Source organism: Lacerta agilis, chromosome 12 (assembly GCF_009819535.1).
Source record: "Lacerta agilis isolate rLacAgi1 chromosome 12, rLacAgi1.pri, whole genome shotgun sequence".
In the NCBI taxonomy this organism is placed as follows: Eukaryota; Metazoa; Chordata; class Lepidosauria; order Squamata; family Lacertidae; genus Lacerta; species Lacerta agilis.
Genome location: NC_046323.1, coordinates 37,019,421 through 37,036,977, shown reverse-complemented (window position 1 = coordinate 37,036,977; position 17,557 = coordinate 37,019,421). Strand labels below are relative to the sequence as shown.

Sequence of the window (17,557 nt, the reverse complement as noted above, 5' to 3'; positions counted from 1 at the left end):
AGGCATTTGCAAAAGTGATTTTCAACACATTGATTGTATTTATTATTGTGGCCTTGGGTGTCAATATTGAACAATGTAAACAGTGCCCATGACAAAAACAAGGAACCCCACCCCCAATTAAAAATACAGGCACAAGGCATTGCTACCAGTTTAACAGACTGATCTTGTTTCATCATTTTTGTATGGCTTCCTTCAATAAAACATTTTTACTTCATAAACCTAGTTATATTTATTTCAGTGAGGATAACTTAAATTTTGGTAACTGCACTGGAAGCAAGCCAAGATGTTCCACCATGTAGCTTTAGGCACAGTCTGGTAAATATCTCCTTCATTGCAACTCATTCTGGCAGCTGTGTCATTTGTCTCGGGCGATGACTATTTCTGCTAGATGAATGAGGGCATCTCTTTCGGGGGATGGTCTGAGCTTGCTGATTTCTCTCATTGCTTTATGGCAGTAGCGCTGGGCGAGGTAGGTTGTTTGCTGCACGCCATGACTCTAAAAAAAGAGAAGAAAAACACCCAAAGACTTTTAACGTAGAGAAGTTAGGCGGCCATGGGATATTTCTTGCTCCCTCTTTTCTGTCAGATTTTGAAATTCTAGAACAGGCATAGGCAAACTCGGCCCTCCAGATGTTTTGAGACTGCAATTCTACCACCCCTGACCACTGGTTCTGTTAGCTAGGGATGATGGGAGTTGTAGTCCCAAAACATCTGGAGGGCCGAGTTTGCCTATGCCTGCTCTAGAAAATAAATTTTAGCAAAGGTCTTTTTAGAACTGTCCAAAATCACTATTCTACAGAGCTCAAGGGCTCTGTAGGTTCGATGCTAGGGATTGAATCTGGGACCTTTTGCATCTCCAGAACCAACTAGGAGAAACCCGCTGCCAGCAAGCCTGGAGAGCCACTGCCAGTGTAGACAATGTTAAGTTAGATGGACCAGTGGTCAGACTTTGCATAAGGCAGCTTTTCTATGCTCCAAGCAGTTTAAAAGCTGAGGGACAAGCAAATACGCTGTCTGCCTTTGATAAATGTTTGAATGTGCTCGACTACCTCTACACTCCTCCAAGGTGGTTATCTGTACTTAAAGCTTCAAGTAATACATCTAGATTACAACAGAGCTGAGTGCACTGGAAAGGAGAAGCACAAAAACTAATTTACACTAATGCTTACTGGACAGAACGTATCATGCTCACATTTTCTGCATTAAGCGTTCAGACTTGAGTGAACAGTCAGGGACGTGGGTGGCGCTGTGGGTTAAACCACAGAGCCTAGGGCTTGCCAATCAGAAAGTCGGCCATTCGAGTCCCCGCAACAGGGTGACGGGGTGAGCTCCCATTGCTCAGTCCCTGCTCCTGCCAACCTAGCAGTTCGAAAGCAAGTCAAAGTGCAAGTAGATAAATAGGTACCGCTCCAGCAGGAAGGTAAACGGCGTTTCTGTGTGCTGCTCTGGTTCGCCAGAAGCGGCTTAATCATGCTGGCCACATGACCCGGAAGCTGTACGCTGGCTCCCTCGGCCAGTAAAGCGAGATGAGCGCGCAACCCCAGAGTCATCCGTGACTGGACCTAACGGTCAGGGGTACCTTTACCTTTACCTTTACCATGAGTGAACAGGTCCTGTTCTCCACAGCAGGTTAATGGTGAAAATCTGTTCTTGCAAACTGTCACCTTATTGAAATATTTATACCATGCTCAAGATAGCTTACAACAAATATTATAACAGGGGGCTTACTAAAACTTCTGAAGTTCGTGTTTCAGTTGTTGGAGAAAACCACACGTATCATTGATGGGGGATACCCAATATAAATTTGCTTTGTAAAATGAAGTGTTAAGAGTAAAGGCTAGAATCCTACACCAGGGCTTCAAAAATAACCATAAAACTTAATGCCAGATGAATTCCTATTACTAAATCTATTGTACTGAACGTTATTGTCTAGCAGTATTAGATACCTGTATGAGCTAGTGTTTATTTTAGTCTGGTCTTGTCTTACCTGTAATACATACTCCCGGGCACGTTCAATGTCTCCTGGCAAACTGAATCGCCTCATTATCATGGCATTAATTTCTGGAAACTGAGAAAGAGAAAAACATTAACTTCCCCCAAAATGCAAGAGCTTAGCAACCAATAGGAGAGATGAACTACCTATAATCTTTCCTTACCTATAAAAATCTCACAAGCATTTTTATGAAAAGGCAGGCATGCAGCTTGAACAAGGTAACATGAAGTGCTTCCACCTCTACTCATCCTTAAATTTCAATATAGATCTCTCTCCAGTAGCCAGCAGTACAAGTTTAACTTGGGGTGAAGACAGTATATTTATTAATCATACCTGCTGACAAGCAAATAAGACAGGACCAGTGGCTATACCAAGCTTAAGGTCTGCTGATGTTGGCTTTCCCAGCTGATCAGAACAGGATGTAAAATCCAGCACATCATCTATCAACTGCAAACAAACAGACACACGTTGAGACCAGTTAATAAGGATCTTAAAAAGAATTAGTACATAACCATTATAGTAGTTGTATTTAGCTTTCAATTCCTTTCTGCCTGCTGAATAGTCTAAGCTTGCTGATCTTACTGCTTTATGGCACTGGCCCCGGTCATTTGTTGTTGCACAAGTCTAAAAGCTAGTTTCTTAGCCTATTTCCTTAGTATCCCTATATACCAGAGATCCCTGGATGATCTTGTTCGATCACGGGATCCCTATTGATCTGCGGCAGCAATAAGCAATGGAGTGGATGTCTCCCCCCCCGCTTTGCTCTTTTCTTCCGTTGTTTGAAATGGGTATTTAGAAAACAAAAGTAGTCTTCACCGCTGCATCGTTGTTCTAGGTGTGTCCCCAAATAAAGCTAAGCTTTTCCCCTCCCTAAAAAAAAGCTCAACCACTTTGGTTCCCACCTCCTTCATGGGTAGATCACTTCCATAATTTATATACTGGGAGTACATCACAGTCTCTTGGGAGTTGGACGTGCCTACTATATACTACCTGAAATGCTATCCCGATGTTTCTTCCATATTGGTATGCAATCTCATGCACATCTGGATCAGGGCAGCCTAGAATGGAAACCTGAAAGGGAAACACAACAAAAGAATTCTGTCATTAGTATCCACTGTTTGTATATGCAGCACATTAATAGAAAACAACTGAAGAGAGAAGACAGGATTCATTAGCTGCACTGTTGACCACTCCTAGTCCCTGTTTATATACCCAGGCACGAACAAACCTATTTAAAAGAACACAAGGCCCATCTGAACTACAGCATTAAATATATATATATATATATATATATATATATATATATATATATATATATATATATATATATATATATATATATATATCTGAATTTAGATTGAATATATCAAATATTCATTATGGCCAAACTTCATTGCATGCACAGGGCTTGGAGTCTCCGAGATACAGAATGATGGGCTGCAAACTGATTGTTTGCCAATTACTAATGCAATGGCAGCCATGTCATATGAGGCAACTCTGGTCCCAGCAACTCGAGAGCAATTTCTTCTTCACAAAAAGGGCAGAGTTAAATTCACAAAACACAATGTAAAAAGTGGACACGACTGTCAAATAGGTGATTGTTTCATGCGAAGTCTGCCTGAGGCAGCCATTTTCTGCACTGAAGTTGCTACAAGCTGGTCTTCACCAGTGTGTGTGTGTGTGTGTGTGTGTGTGTGAGAGAGAGAGAGAGAGAGAGAGAGAGAGAGAGAGAGAGTGTGTGTGTGTGTGTGTGTGAGAGAGAGAGAGAGAGAGAGAGAGAGAGAGATGCTATAGTGATCATGTCTGATGGGAAGCAACATATTCAGAAGACAGGTACACCATGTTAAATCCCACCCCAATGCAAACAGTTGCATGAATTAACACATCTAGGACAAATGCAGCTCTTGTGATGGGGATGGAGTATAGCGGCATTGTGACACTTGGCAGTATCATTTTCAATCAATCCCTTTCTTAATAATTCCCAATACTTGACCTTTTTCACAGCTGCTGCACAAGAGCTGATGTTTTCAATGAACTATCTACCACTCAGTATCACTATCATGTTTAGTCACTCCTTTGTGTACAGACCTCATCAATGAATATAGGTGAAGTCAGGAATTTTTGTTCCAATGTGCACTTAATACACTATACACTTTAACAACCCTAGAGGTCTGCTAAAAGCAATGAAAACGAACAATACTAGGGAACTCTGTATCCTAGCTCAAGTGTCTCTAGTACAATTTAAGCAACAGCACAAGTGAGTATCTGAAAGCAATATGGAAATCAGCCATTGTGACAAAGAGCCAAACCAGGATTAAAAATGCAGCTCTGTACACATTGAAGTTTTGGCAATAAATTATTTGGACGTTTTAGGCTGCAGTCCTAAACCCACCCACTTGGGAATAAGCTCCACTGAATTCAACAGGACTCATGTCTACTCAGAACTTCACTTTAAGTTAGGAAGTCTTCCAAAATAGATGCATAGAAAGAAAGGTGACATTACAACAAGGAATGGCAAAGTACAGCAGCCACCAATGACCAATGGCACTAGCCATCAAGACATAGTTTTTTTTAATATCCTCCTTTGACTCATTTCCTAACATTGTGAGACTGAGATAAGCCAAGAGTGCTAAGTTACTGATGTGCTTCACTCCTTTCAGCTTGAGACACACTGGAGAGGCTTCCAGGACTTTGGGCCCCTTAAGCCTGAAGAGCTAGTAAGAGAAAGCTGTGAAAAGGCTGCATCCCCCCCCAAAGTTTCCCACTGATGCATCATGGTATATGAACAACAAGAAAGACAGAACGTACATACTGCTTTACAGCTGTTTGCTATAAGACTCGCAGTCTTCTTAAAGGTCTTTTCGAGGTAGTGAGCAAATCTCTCATTTTCTTTTTCTTTGGAACCCAACTGAAGAAATTCGCCTAAAAAAAGATGAAGAGCCCAACACTGTCATCCAACTGCTGCCTAGACAAAAATGTCTCAGTTGCTTCTAGAGATTTTGTTAAAATGCCTTACCATGCACCAGATCCTCAATCACACATGTTATCACAGAAACAATGGTTGCGCTTCCAATACGTGCTAATGCTAAAGAGGCTGCAGAAAGGATGAAATCCCCAGCTAGGACTGCCTGGAAAGGAAGAATTTGCTTTAAAAGAGAAGCAGCATACATACAATACTGAAACTGTTTTCTCTTTAACGCAGTGGGAGGGTGGGGGAAAGAGGCGTTTTCAATTTACAGTCATTTTTGTGTGATTTATTTTTTTCTCCAGATTTATTCAAAGGTATTCCCTTTACATATACCTGAAGGAGAGTGAAGTATTACCCCGGCACCAAAAAGATGTCGGTGTCAGTGCCAAGCAGGCCTCAATAGCGAGAGCATTTCACAGGTGTGGGGGCCACCACTGAAAAGCCTCTACCTGTTGCTATCCACCTCTGAGCCTCTCAGCACTAGACAACTCTTGTAATATCCAGCTATATTCTTGATGGGAGGAGCAGTCAGTCAGATTTTTGGTCCCAAGCCATATAAGGCTATATAAAAGGGGTGGGGAGCCAAGCTTTCCCTGTCCAGATATGGGTATAGCTGGGCCACCAGCTCGGGATGGTAGAAGACACTTCACACCACTGCTCAAGGGACAGATTAGAACCTCCAAGCCAGGAGTCTGATATTATGCTTGCTAGCAGTGTAAAGAGGGGTCAGCTCAACTGCTACATATGATGATTTTATTATTTGAAAAGTCATCCTGCCCTTTCTCCCAAAGGAGCCCAGAGCAGCAGACAAAAAACCAATACAGTACAAGCATTTAATCAAAAAGAAACAATAAAATATCCCCAACAGCTAAATAATTTCAAGGCTGCCACAAACAATAACTTTCAGCCATCATATTTATTACTTGAAATGCCACGTACAGATTTTAATTGTTCAGACCAAGATAATTTTCCATGGCTGCTTTCGCTTACAGAATTTGAAAGACAGGGCTAAGTCCATGTCATTCTCATGCCTCCAAACCAGCTGTGAGTTGCATGCAGATGAGGCCCAGCCCAGCCAGATCAACAGGTGTGCTTACCAAGTCAATGGGGCCTGAAAGAGCATCGGTGTCAGTTATGCACATGAAGCACCATTGCTGGATTAGAGCAAATTGGAACCAGCAGGTGCACCATTAAGATGTGCTCCCTTCTTTCCCACCGGATATCAGGGAAGATTGTGACACAAACAGAGCAAGATCTCAGCTCAAAGAACCCCTTTCTGCTCCAGCTGACACATACATATCTGAACTGCCCTTCCTGCTCTGTTATCTTGCCTCATCTCCCCACTACTACTGCAATTCCCACTCATAATTCTAGCTCACATGCTCTTTCAAGAATTCAAGGAAAGTGGAAGAGGTGAGTGGGCAGCGGGGCTGGAACAAACTGGGGCCAAAAGACAAAGGGTGGGGAGGGCATTCTACAGAAGAAGGTGCTGGATCAGGCATGGTCAATGTGGTGCCCTCCAGATGTTGGTGGACCACAGTTTCCATCACCCTTGATCACTGGCCATCTTTTCTCGCCACTGGGAGTTGCAGTCCAACAACATCTGGAGGGCACTGTGTTGGCCACCCCTGGATAAATTGTTTTTTTTCTAATCACTCCACCCACAAGATAAGGAAAGGGGAAGCAACACTCCAAGAATTCAAGGTATTTGCCCAGACGGGTTATCTTATCAGCTTCTCTTAAGATAATTTCCTGTTTTTCCAGCCTTCTGCTAAACCTGCTTCTTGGGACTAATTCAAAGATTCCATTTTCAGGAAAGTATGATGGGGCACCTCTTACACACACACACCCAACTAAGTGTCGGGAGAATATCTCAAACTATGCTGCAAAATATTTAAGCTTGGTTACAACTACTGCTGTGTTTGTCCCACAGAATGATCATATCCACATTATTGCTTGGGCTCTACCCAGTAAAAGTTAAGCATTTTGACGTCCCATTGTTTTCAATGGGATAGTGAGAGGCATGTGCTTAAATATCTCCCATTGGAATGAATGGGAGCTTAAAGTGCTTAACTTTGTGTGGGAAGTTAAAAGCTCTGAATGTGACCTTTTATATAATCAGCTTTTGTTGGCAAATTAGGAGGCAAGCCTTCGGGTGCAAGGAACACTTTTGCCACTTCATTTCAGGAAGTGCTCAGCTTTGGCTAGACTATGCCGTATGCAGAACAAACGTATTTAATTTTGCATGCCAAGTGTTCTGTGCAATTCAAAAGCATGCAAGCAATTAACATAAACTGTTGTAAATAAAAAACACCTGCAATTATTTAATCTTAAAAGCAATAGGTAAAACCTGCCTCGTTTGCTTTAGTCATTCTCACAGCCTGCCCTGTATACTTTACCTACAGCTTCCCATGTAAACATCCCTCCAAATAAAAAATAAAAAATCACTGCTTCACTACAAACACACTCACCTTCCTTTCCCCCCAAATTTGATTGACTGTTTCTTTTCCTCTCCGTGAATTTGCATCATCAATAACATCATCATGAAGGAGAGTGGCTGTATGGATCATTTCTGCAATTACTGCTATAGAACGCTGGCTTGCCTGTACTTCCCTAAAATCGGAGTGAAAGAGACAGCGGAAGCTGAGCAAACCAAGCACGCTAGGACCCCTTCACCAGCTCAGGAAAATGCAGTTTCGGATAGCAATGACTTGTTCTGCATTTGTGACAAACAGTTTGAATTTCAGTGTCTCTGTAGTTCACTTCTTCATCCCAACTTAATCCAATTCTTCTCCAGCTGCACCAGGCAGTTAGTTGTTTTTTATGAGCAGGTATGGGAAGGGAAAAGTTATTATGATTACCACCATCATCAGACCACCTTCCTTACAAACTGTCTTGGGTGTTAAGATCAGCAGAGGGGCCCCTGCCCCAAGAATTCTTTTTTTTTGGGGGGGGGTGGCTCAGGAGAGCATTCCTTCCCTATAGAAGGGCACCTGGGTAATAAATTTAATAATAATTTACAGAAATACACAGCGGTGCAGGAAAAACGCATGAAGAGAAATTATTCCCTCTTATATGGAACGTAAGAACTTGGTTAGCTAATGAAGCAAACTTGAAATTATTTATTCGTAAAACACAGGAAATCAGTTTTTCACAGAAGGTTGGCCTGGCCACTAAACTAGCTTTTAAAAGGGATTATATATACCAGCCTTCCTCAACCTGGTGCCCTCCAGATATTTTTTATGACCACTTCCATTGGCCCCAGCCAGCATGGCCATTTGGGCTGGGGCTGATGGGGGTTGCACTCCAAAACTTTGGAGAGCACCAGGCTGGGGAAGACTGAGACAGAATATATTGTTGAATATTAGTGATGGAAGCAAAAAATGGAGCTCTCATGTTCCGTGGAAATATGCCTCCAGGTGACAGGAGCATCAACCTCTGCTAAAAGTTCCCCTGCAGAACCCAGCTGACCATAGCAGAAACAGAACCCAGTGCCAGATTATCTAAAGACCCACTACAAACACTTTGTCAGTGAAATTTAAAACACTTGGCCAGTGAATTTCCCAGAGCACCAACGGCAGCACTAAGGTGACAAGATATTAACTTGTCCTACTGAAACCCACGCAAAAAAGGCAAAAAACTTTCTATAGCCAAAAGCTATAACGTGGTAGACCGGTATACAGTAAGCAGCACAAAAACGGTGCATGGAAATCTACCAGGCCATTCCACGTTCTCAATCTTCTATTTGTAATCCAAGAATTGAGAGAACAATGTGCAAAATCTTATATAGAAGCCACAAACAGAAAACTCATTCAAATTAGTACAAAAGGACAATTTCAGTCTTTAAAGTTCCTTTAGCCAGGCTCTTGTGGATATCAATGAAGGTAAGTCTGATCAGATGAAATGTCAAGGATGTTACGCACAAATGTTAGACAGGGTATGAATATTGGCACCATAGGTTTATTTTTCCAAAAGTTATAACGTGGGCATCAAGTCAGCCTGTGGCTGCGATCCTTACCCCACTTACCTGGGAGTAAGCCCTGGTGAATTCTACCGGACTCCCAAGTTGACATGGTTAGGATAAGGGCTAAGTTTTATTCAGAGAGGACCCATTGAAACTAATGAACATGATTAAGTTGAGTCTATTACAGTAGGTCCCCTCCGAGCAATACCACCGAAAATCCCACACTTCCCTTTCCTTGCCATCCGGCCACTTTAGACTCACCTGGAGCTGTACCTGCTGCTCCTTCCCTCGCTTTTTAAACCAGTTTCCTAATGCGTCACATTTGAGTGTGCCAAAAAACACTGGGAGCAACTCCGCTGCCACACTACAATTTGGTGCAAAGGTTTCCCCATATTATGCTCAACGCTGCGGACACTTTGTGCCAACAACTCTAAATATTTATATATTGGACTAATGGAATTCTGGCCTTTTCCTTTCTTGTTTTTAGAATGAAATTGAGGGGAAGAAGGGGGACAATGGCACCCTTTGCAATGCTGTGTACAGTTTGGGAAAGATACTGAAAAATGCATAAATTGTCCAGTTGCAAACATGCTGCTTAACTCCTGCTGTTATTGCTAGCAAGCGACTTTTTTTTTTGAGCCAAGGAAACTGGATTTGAAATTGTAAGAACGTTAAAAATAAAGGTTAGGTATTTACCCAGTGTTATTATGATGAAAATTGCACGCTCTAGCCATTAGCACCACAATCATTGGTCGAAAAGCCTTCCCTTTGCCATCAAAGTAATATTCACACATTTCCTTCAGTTCTGTAGTAGATACCCATAATTCCTGTAAACAAACAAAAACGCAGTTTTAAAGTTGAGCAGTAAGTCTAGAAATAGGCTGATGCAATGTTATGCCTCTTTGGAAGAGAAATCCATTACAGCCCTTCACACCATCACCAAAGAGCCCTTACCTTTTTAATATCTTCATAGAGATTATTCAAGTCTTTCCTTCCCAGTTTAAAAGGATCCTTATATTTTTCATCACTAACCGCTGTACCACAGCTGTGCAATTGCAGCGTTGTGTGGTGAAACCTGGCGATAGTATTATTTGAAAGAATTTAGAGAGCTAAAATACAGGTTGGATTTGAGTTTCATTTTACAGAGCATACAAAATACTGGCCTGATTTGCATTTTGTGCTGAGCCAAAGCTAAAGCAGAGTTTATTAAACAAACCAAGTTTAAAATCACAAGTTGCCCCAGATGATTTGTTTTTTAAGCGTTTGATTTCTTTCTCCTCCTCCCCCCCCCCCCCGCACCCCTGGCCCACTTCTCACCTACTTTGTACTTGCCACCCTATATCCCAAAAGCCTTTGCAGCACCTTGTACTGGTGTTCATGTCTCTATGCCCCTTCCTACTGGGCAGCTGCAAGAGCAGAGGTAGGGAAATTGTCCCCGAGTTCTGTGCCTGCTCTCATCCATAACAGATTCCCACCCAAAGTTTCAGCGGTTTCTTAAACCTTTCCTTTCTTAAACTTTTATCCCTGCACCTGCCAGTTCACCTCAACATCACTCTGTTACATTACCCCATCACTCCTCTCCTTAGATGGTAAATTAGCCACTGAACTTAATGGGGTTCACTTCTGAGTAGACCAACGCTGTAACGTGGATATAGGAGAGGGCAGGAAAGAAAATGGTGTTTTGAAATTTGTGTGTGGGGGGGGGGAAGATAATCCCCTAATTGGCTGCTGGTGGGGGGGGAGAGCGTAAGATAAATTTGTTGAGGGCAGACTGGCATACTGTATGTAGTTTAACAAGCTGAGGTTTTGGCTGAAATATTTTTTCTTACTTTCAGAACATTTCTACAAGCTCCTTTAGACAGCCGTAACCTGTAAAATGCTATCAACAGGCTTTCAAACAGTAAAAATTTGAGCTTTGCAGCAAAGGTGGGGCAGGAGAAACAGAGGTCTCATTTAAGATTTCATCTGCACGATGTGCTAGAGCAATGGCATGATATATATTTGGTGTGTACACATAAATAATTACAATAAAAAATAGCACAGCACCAGCCATTTCATTGAAAGCAGCCAGTTTCCAGACATCTAGTTTGGTGGTCAAAAGATATGGATTTATTGTCTTGCTTTATTACACCCTACACCATAAATGGTAATTATAGACTAATGAATATTTGCTGCAATCAAGGCACTCAAAATGTAACTGAATATCTGGTACCACTCTAGTTCATTTTGTTTATGTGGAACTTGTGCATGCAAGCAAGCCTATTTAAGCTTACAGTACAGGAGCAGTGGACCCATATTGTACCCACACAATAATCTTGTGGCAAATGCTGAAGAATTCTTGCAGCAGCTTGTTCCCAATAATTCAAACAGTATTCAGAAGAGGACAGCTGGGCAATAAATCTCAAGAACATGAATACTGCTTGTACTCTGTCACCCAGAAGTGAAGCCATGTTTGGAGCACGCAACTAAGTACTGTATGCAGAAAGACTCGCTGTGCACTTAAGAAATGTGGACAATTTGGCAAGATGTGTTTCACAATGAGATGAATACTGCAAGTGGTGCACTTGGTGGGGGCCTTCCCTTCAATATGTAACGCTGGGATAGGAATCCCTACCAATCAGTAGCTGAGCCAGGGAAACTTCCTTCTTTTGATTCTTAAGTGACACATTTTACCTCAATCTAAGTATTGTTTCAACTTAAGGAGCATGTTATTGGCCTGACATTCCTACTGCACTTACTTACTACATCTTGCCACTGGTTCTTCAGCTTCCACTTAAAACAGGAGTAAAGTCGCTTGGGGAAGCTTTTACTTGTTCAAAGGCAAGGTGGGTTGCTATCCTAGCAGGCTTGTGCAGGAGAACCTTTTAATAGGATATGCCCCAAATATGGTAGCTATCCAGCCCAAAGACATTACAATACGCAAGGAGGAATTCGAAATCAAATCAGTGTTATGAAATAGAAGACGAGCACTTAAACTATTAGTGTTGTCATATAACACAAAGGGGAAGAGAGAATAGCTTGATCCCATACCAGTTAGTTTATTGAATGTATAAATTGCTTCCCTTAACCTGCTTTTGTTCTATTGTATCAACTTATGGCATTATATAGATCATGATAGCACCCATAACTGCAGGACTTCTAACAATATTCACCCAGGTTACCTAAAACCCGCTCCTATATATGATGCAATACAATGACAAGGTCTTCAACTTACCGCCAAAATATACTATGAATTTTTAACATGGATAAAGCCGAACTTCTCCCAAGAAAATCAGGTCTCTGTCCAGAGGAACAAAGAAATGAAACAGAAGTGAGCATACATTTACAAACCACATTTCACATAACTTTTTTTTATTTTAGTTGAGTATTTATATTATGCCTTCTACACTACGTAGGGCATCTTACAGCATTCTAATTTATAATTTCATTAAAACAATGCAGAACAACTGCAAAAAGACAGTGCCAACAGTTAAAAGAATCGTAAGAACATTGTCTATCTTGCAAGAGCCTGTTGGAAGAAAATGGATTTCGATAACTTCAGGGGTGGGGGAGTGTGAGAGGGGACCAACCACACTTCATAGGGCAAGGTGTTCCATAGTCTGGGTGCAACCACTGAGAAGACCCTTTCTCTTGTCCCACTCAGCTGTGGTTCCACCCTTGTGGTTGTAGACTCAGAAAAGACCCTCTACGTCTGATCTTAGGACTGAGATTGTTTCAGCCCCAAGACCTCTTATCGTTTGTTTTACCAGATAAAACTGTATGCCTGGCTCCGTTCCAGTGAGCAGAGCTTCTTACCCATTTAAAGTTTGAGAAAAGGTTGGGACATTCTTAGGGAGTATCCAGGACAGTATGGGAGGAAACAATCCCCAATCTATACAGGACTTAAGTCATTTAGGGCTTTAAAGATAATTACCAAACACTTTGAATTATGCCTGAAAGCAAGCAGATAACCATTGCAACTGTCACAGGATAGGTGCAATGTAATCCTGTGGGTGAGAACCCGCCAACATGTTTGTAGCTGCATTCTGGGTGAACAGAAGCTTCTGAAGCAAGGATTGTTCAAAGTTAGCCCCATGTAGAGTGAGTTGCATTAATTCAACCTACATGCAACCAAGGCAAGTGATAATGTTGTCTTGTTTCCAAGGCTGCCTTGCAAACAAGACAGCAATAGTTACTAGCCTGTCTGCCCATACATCGGTGATACCTCGAAAACCACACACAAACTAACCTTATTGAATTCTATTACACATTAATTATTGCAACATTTCCTCCTGTAGGGAAAGTGTTATAAAAACGAAACCATAAAGTTTTGCAATTTCTTCCCTAAACTACTTTAGACTAGTTTAAGTCCACGCCTCTTTTTTTCTGATGCAAAGTGGTATCTTTTATGAGACTAATCCGAAAGCTGTTACACAAGCTCTGAGTTGGCCCAAGCCTTCTCAAGACAAGTATTCAATAGCACAAAAGGCCCACAGCACAGAACTCTACTATGGGTCCCTCATCATATGAGGTGAATGGGATCATCCAGAGCAGGATGGTTCAATGCGTGGCCCTCGTAGCCTTTTTTGGCGGCCCTCAGCAACATTTGATGCCCACCCCAGCTCTCATGCAGCCTTCCTAAAGCCAGATAAGTGAGGCACCAGGCTTTGGGAAGTACCGTAGGTGTGAGGGCTCTGATAAGGGTCCTAGAGTTCTCCTTCCACCTTCCCAAAGCCTAGTTAGCACTTTCCCATCTTTGGGAAGGAGGTAGGAAGGCTATAGGACCCTGACAGAGCCTCACAACTGCTTCCCAAAGCTGGGTGCCTTGCTCAGCTGGCTTTGGGAAGGCAGTGCGAAGGCTGGGGGAATGTGTCAAACTGCAGCCTCGTTCCTCGCCCTACCAAGGCAGCATGCGGCCTGCAGGTTCTGTGTCAAAGGACCCACTTGGTATGAACAGTTGGGCCGCCCTGATCTAGAGCAGGCCTTTTTCCACACTGAGGTCCTATAACATCCTTCCAGCTTTGCTGTCAGCCTTTGGTAGCAAGCAGCTTCATTTCAGAGGGCTTGGGATTCTGAGCTGCTGTATTGGGGGTGGTATTATTGTTTCTTCTGTATTATTTCTTCTGTATTATTGTTAATTTGCTGTGGCTTGTTTAGATTTATACCTTTAATTATTATATTTAGCTGTTTTATGTTACTAGCTGCTGCCAAGTGCCTTTGCAGAAAAGGCAGGATACTCATGTTAATTTTTTTTTTAAGTAGAGGCATGTTCTTGTGTACTCAAGGTTAAGTTAAAAAAATTATCTAAAGCAGCCCTTAGAACTGGCATTGGGAACATTATGGCCTCCAAATACTGAAGACTACAACTCCATCATTCCTGACATGTTGTCTGGGGGCTGAAGAGAGTTGGAGGCCAGACACATCTGGAGGGCCACAGGTTCCCCATACCTGCTTTAGAACCATGGGCTCCACAAAGATTCTTTTAAGGTAGATGCTTGGAGATCTTAGGAACAATCACTTAGAACCATTCTGAACAATCCTAAAAGCCATCTCCTATTCATAACATCAGCAACATAACTGACATTCAACCAGGGTTCATCAGTTTGGATCAAACAGAAAACTATGGCTGAATGCAAATGAAGTGCCAAAGTGGTGTAAGGTTAAGGTAAAAGACCCCTGGATGGTTAAGTCCAATCAAAGGCGACTATGGGGTGCAGCGCTCATCTCACTTTTCAGGCTGAGGGAGCCAGCGTTTGTCCTCAGACAGCTTTCCAGGCCATGTGGGCAGCATGACTAAATGCTTCTGGCACAAAGTGATGTATAAGGAGAGGAGGAAGAGAAATGCTTGGAAACATTCATTTCCATGGTTTATGAAGGCACAATTATCTGAACATAAAGTATGTTCCTGTACTTTCTCCCAAGCTCCAAGCCCGTTCAATGGATGAGTACCGACTTGTTCACTGTTGTTCCTTCTCACAACTCAAAATCTATCACTCACACACTGCTACCAATATTTTGAAGGACTTTATAATGCATCTTGCACAAAAGCACAGCAAATTGTGGGGCAATAATTTCACTCCCTTTCCCCACTGCACAACTTCTTGAATATTGCACAGGCAGCCAAATATTACACAGGTAAAAGGCTTCTATTCCAAGACCGCCATCTGAAAGGGACTTTACATTGATGATGAATGGCCCAGCTGTTCTGTGTATCCATGTTATCTGCACTGAGCATGGCTCTTATTCATCCCACTGCTGGATCAGATACCCCACTGAAACACTGGTATTTGGGGAAACAGATTACCTGCGTGCCATCAGTTTACTGATGACACCAAGCTCTAAATCCTCATAGATTCCTACCTAGAAATTTCACATGGACAATTATCAGGAGTGAGCTTTGAGCTCACACACTCTTCCTTCCCTCTCCCTTCAATGTGACCAAGAACAGTTCAGAAGCTTTAATCACTACTTTTGATTAACTTCTGTTTGTTGTGTTGCCTAGAATTGCAAATTATGGTTCAAATAACTATGGTTTAACTATGGTTGGTTTTGAAAAGCCTACTTCAATCCATAGTTACTGAAGTTAGCTTGCTTACAGTTAAGATTAACCACAGTTCTGGGTCAAAATGACACATCACCCTGGGAACCTGTTGAGGGTCATGGTAAAATCAGTATTTTTAGAATCAACAAGGTTACTAATTTTGCTATCATGTCTTTGAAGTCTCACCTGAAAGCGTGGAAGGAACCTCATGCTCGCAAGGAAGGCTAATTACAGCCTTACAAAGAAAACCAAGAGTTGCCTTCCCCAATCTGGTGCCTGGCAAGTATCATGAACATCCCAGTCAGCTATGCTGCTTCTCTCTAAACAAAATTAAGAGCAAAAGAAGGGCTTGCTGGATCAGGCCAAAGGCCAATCTACTCCTGCATCCTGTTAGCAAGGAGGACCCAAGGACAACTCTCTCCGCGCTTGTGTTTCTCAACAAGTGGCATTCAGAGGCATGCTGCTTTCAACAGTGGAGGAAATAGTAATCAAGCTGGTAGTCAGTGATAGCCTTAGCCTCCATTATTTTGTCTAATCACTGAACTGTAGAGTTGGAAGGGACCCTGAGAGTTATCTAGTTCAACCTTTGCAATGCAGGAATCTCAACTAAAGCATCCATGACAGATGGCCATCCAACCTCTTTTAAACCCATCCAAGCTGGTGGCTATCTCAACAGCATAAATGAATGAAATAAAAACATTCCTCAGAATTGTAGAACCATTGAGTTGGAAGGGGCCACAAGGATCATTGTGGTCTAGATTCATCTGTAGACCAACCCCTTGCAATCCAGGAATATTTTGCCCAACATGGGGCTCGAACCCACAACCCTGAGATTAAGAGTCTCATGCTCTGCAAACTGAGCTATCCCCTCAGGTTTGTGCTAGTTTTTAAACTCCCTACCCCTACCTTTTCTTTTTTTTAAAACAGCCCCTTATATTTCCCAAGGTTTTGTGTACATGAAAATCCCCTGCTGCCTCAACCCCAAATGCCCATCTGGTCAAGCAAGCATCAGTGACCAAAGCAGCCCAGAGCATAGAGAGAAAGAGAGCTATCCCATTGCCTTAAATATCTAGAGCCGTGGTTCGGGACAATTTGATTTTTAAGGGGGGCAATTTGAGAATGAGTTATTTACGGTGAATGGCCTTTTAGGCCTCCTCCATGTTCACTTTTTGAATAGTAAGAATTATAAGGGGGGGGGATCAGGATTTTTGAGATGCTTAGATGGAGCATGGCCAAAAAGAGGTCGGGCACCACTGCTCTACAGAGAGGGAGATACCCCTGAAGATGCAAATGCAGTTTAGCTCGCGTGGACAGCAGCCACGGACAGATGCATCCTCCGCGGATTTGCCAAATCCCCTTGCAAAGCCCTCCAAGCCGGTGGCCACCATCCCTGTACCTTCTCGCAGCAAATGCAACAGGAAGACCTTTTCCTCAGTCCTGAATTTTCTGCCCATCATTTTATGGAGTGTGAGGAGGGGTGAAAACACCACCACCACCGAAACCACCTCAATATTCTCCCTTTATTCCCTCGTCATTTTATGGACCCTTAAGCATCTCTCCCCTCCCTGGCCTGAACTTGAAAACGAAACAGCCCGGAGATCCCGCTAGCATTTCCTCCTCACATTCATTCCGACGTGACCTCCATTCGCCCCGGCGCGCCGCCGACTTGCCGCCGCCTCCGCCTTCCACGCGGGCGCCGCCGGTCCCACAGCCAGCCGCTGCTTTCCGCCGCCGTTAGCGGAGGAGCCCAAGGCCCGCCCGGAACCGGCGAGCCACGCCGCCCGGGAAGAGCCGGCGCAGCGACAGCAGCAGCGGTGCCACCAGCCCAAGGCCATAGCCGCGTCGTCCTCGGCGCCAGGCCTGCTTCTCCCGCCGCTGCTCAAGGGCCGCCTCCCCTTGCAGAGCAGCTGAGGCGACCCGGACGCGGAAACACCCGGCCTAGGCAGCGCGGCGGGAGATGGGCGAGAGAGGAAGGCTGCCCACGCCGCCCTCAGGCGCCGCCTCGGCCTGCAGCCCCGGAGCAACGTGGGGGACGCTCTTTAGGGAGTGGCCGGCGGGGCGGAAGGAGGAGGGCCGCGCCCGCTGTCTGCCTGCGGGCGGGAGAAGCGAGAA

General features: G+C 43.4%; 1 protein-coding gene across 1 annotated transcript; it reads right to left on the bottom strand.

The window, feature by feature from the left end:
* Positions 1-15: 15 nt before the first annotated feature.
* Positions 16-17,456, bottom strand: PDSS1 (decaprenyl diphosphate synthase subunit 1). The gene is made up of 11 exons (XM_033166178.1): positions 17,068-17,456; positions 12,140-12,204; positions 9,880-10,000; positions 9,622-9,752; positions 7,433-7,574; positions 5,010-5,121; positions 4,806-4,915; positions 2,984-3,064; positions 2,327-2,440; positions 1,988-2,068; positions 16-496 (listed from the first exon to the last, which is right to left on the bottom strand). Exons 1-11 carry the CDS (start codon positions 17,278-17,280, stop codon positions 356-358), a joined length of 1,311 nt encoding a protein of 436 aa, XP_033022069.1. The 5' UTR covers positions 17,281-17,456; the 3' UTR covers positions 16-355.
* Between the last annotated feature and the right edge of the window lie 101 nt (positions 17,457-17,557).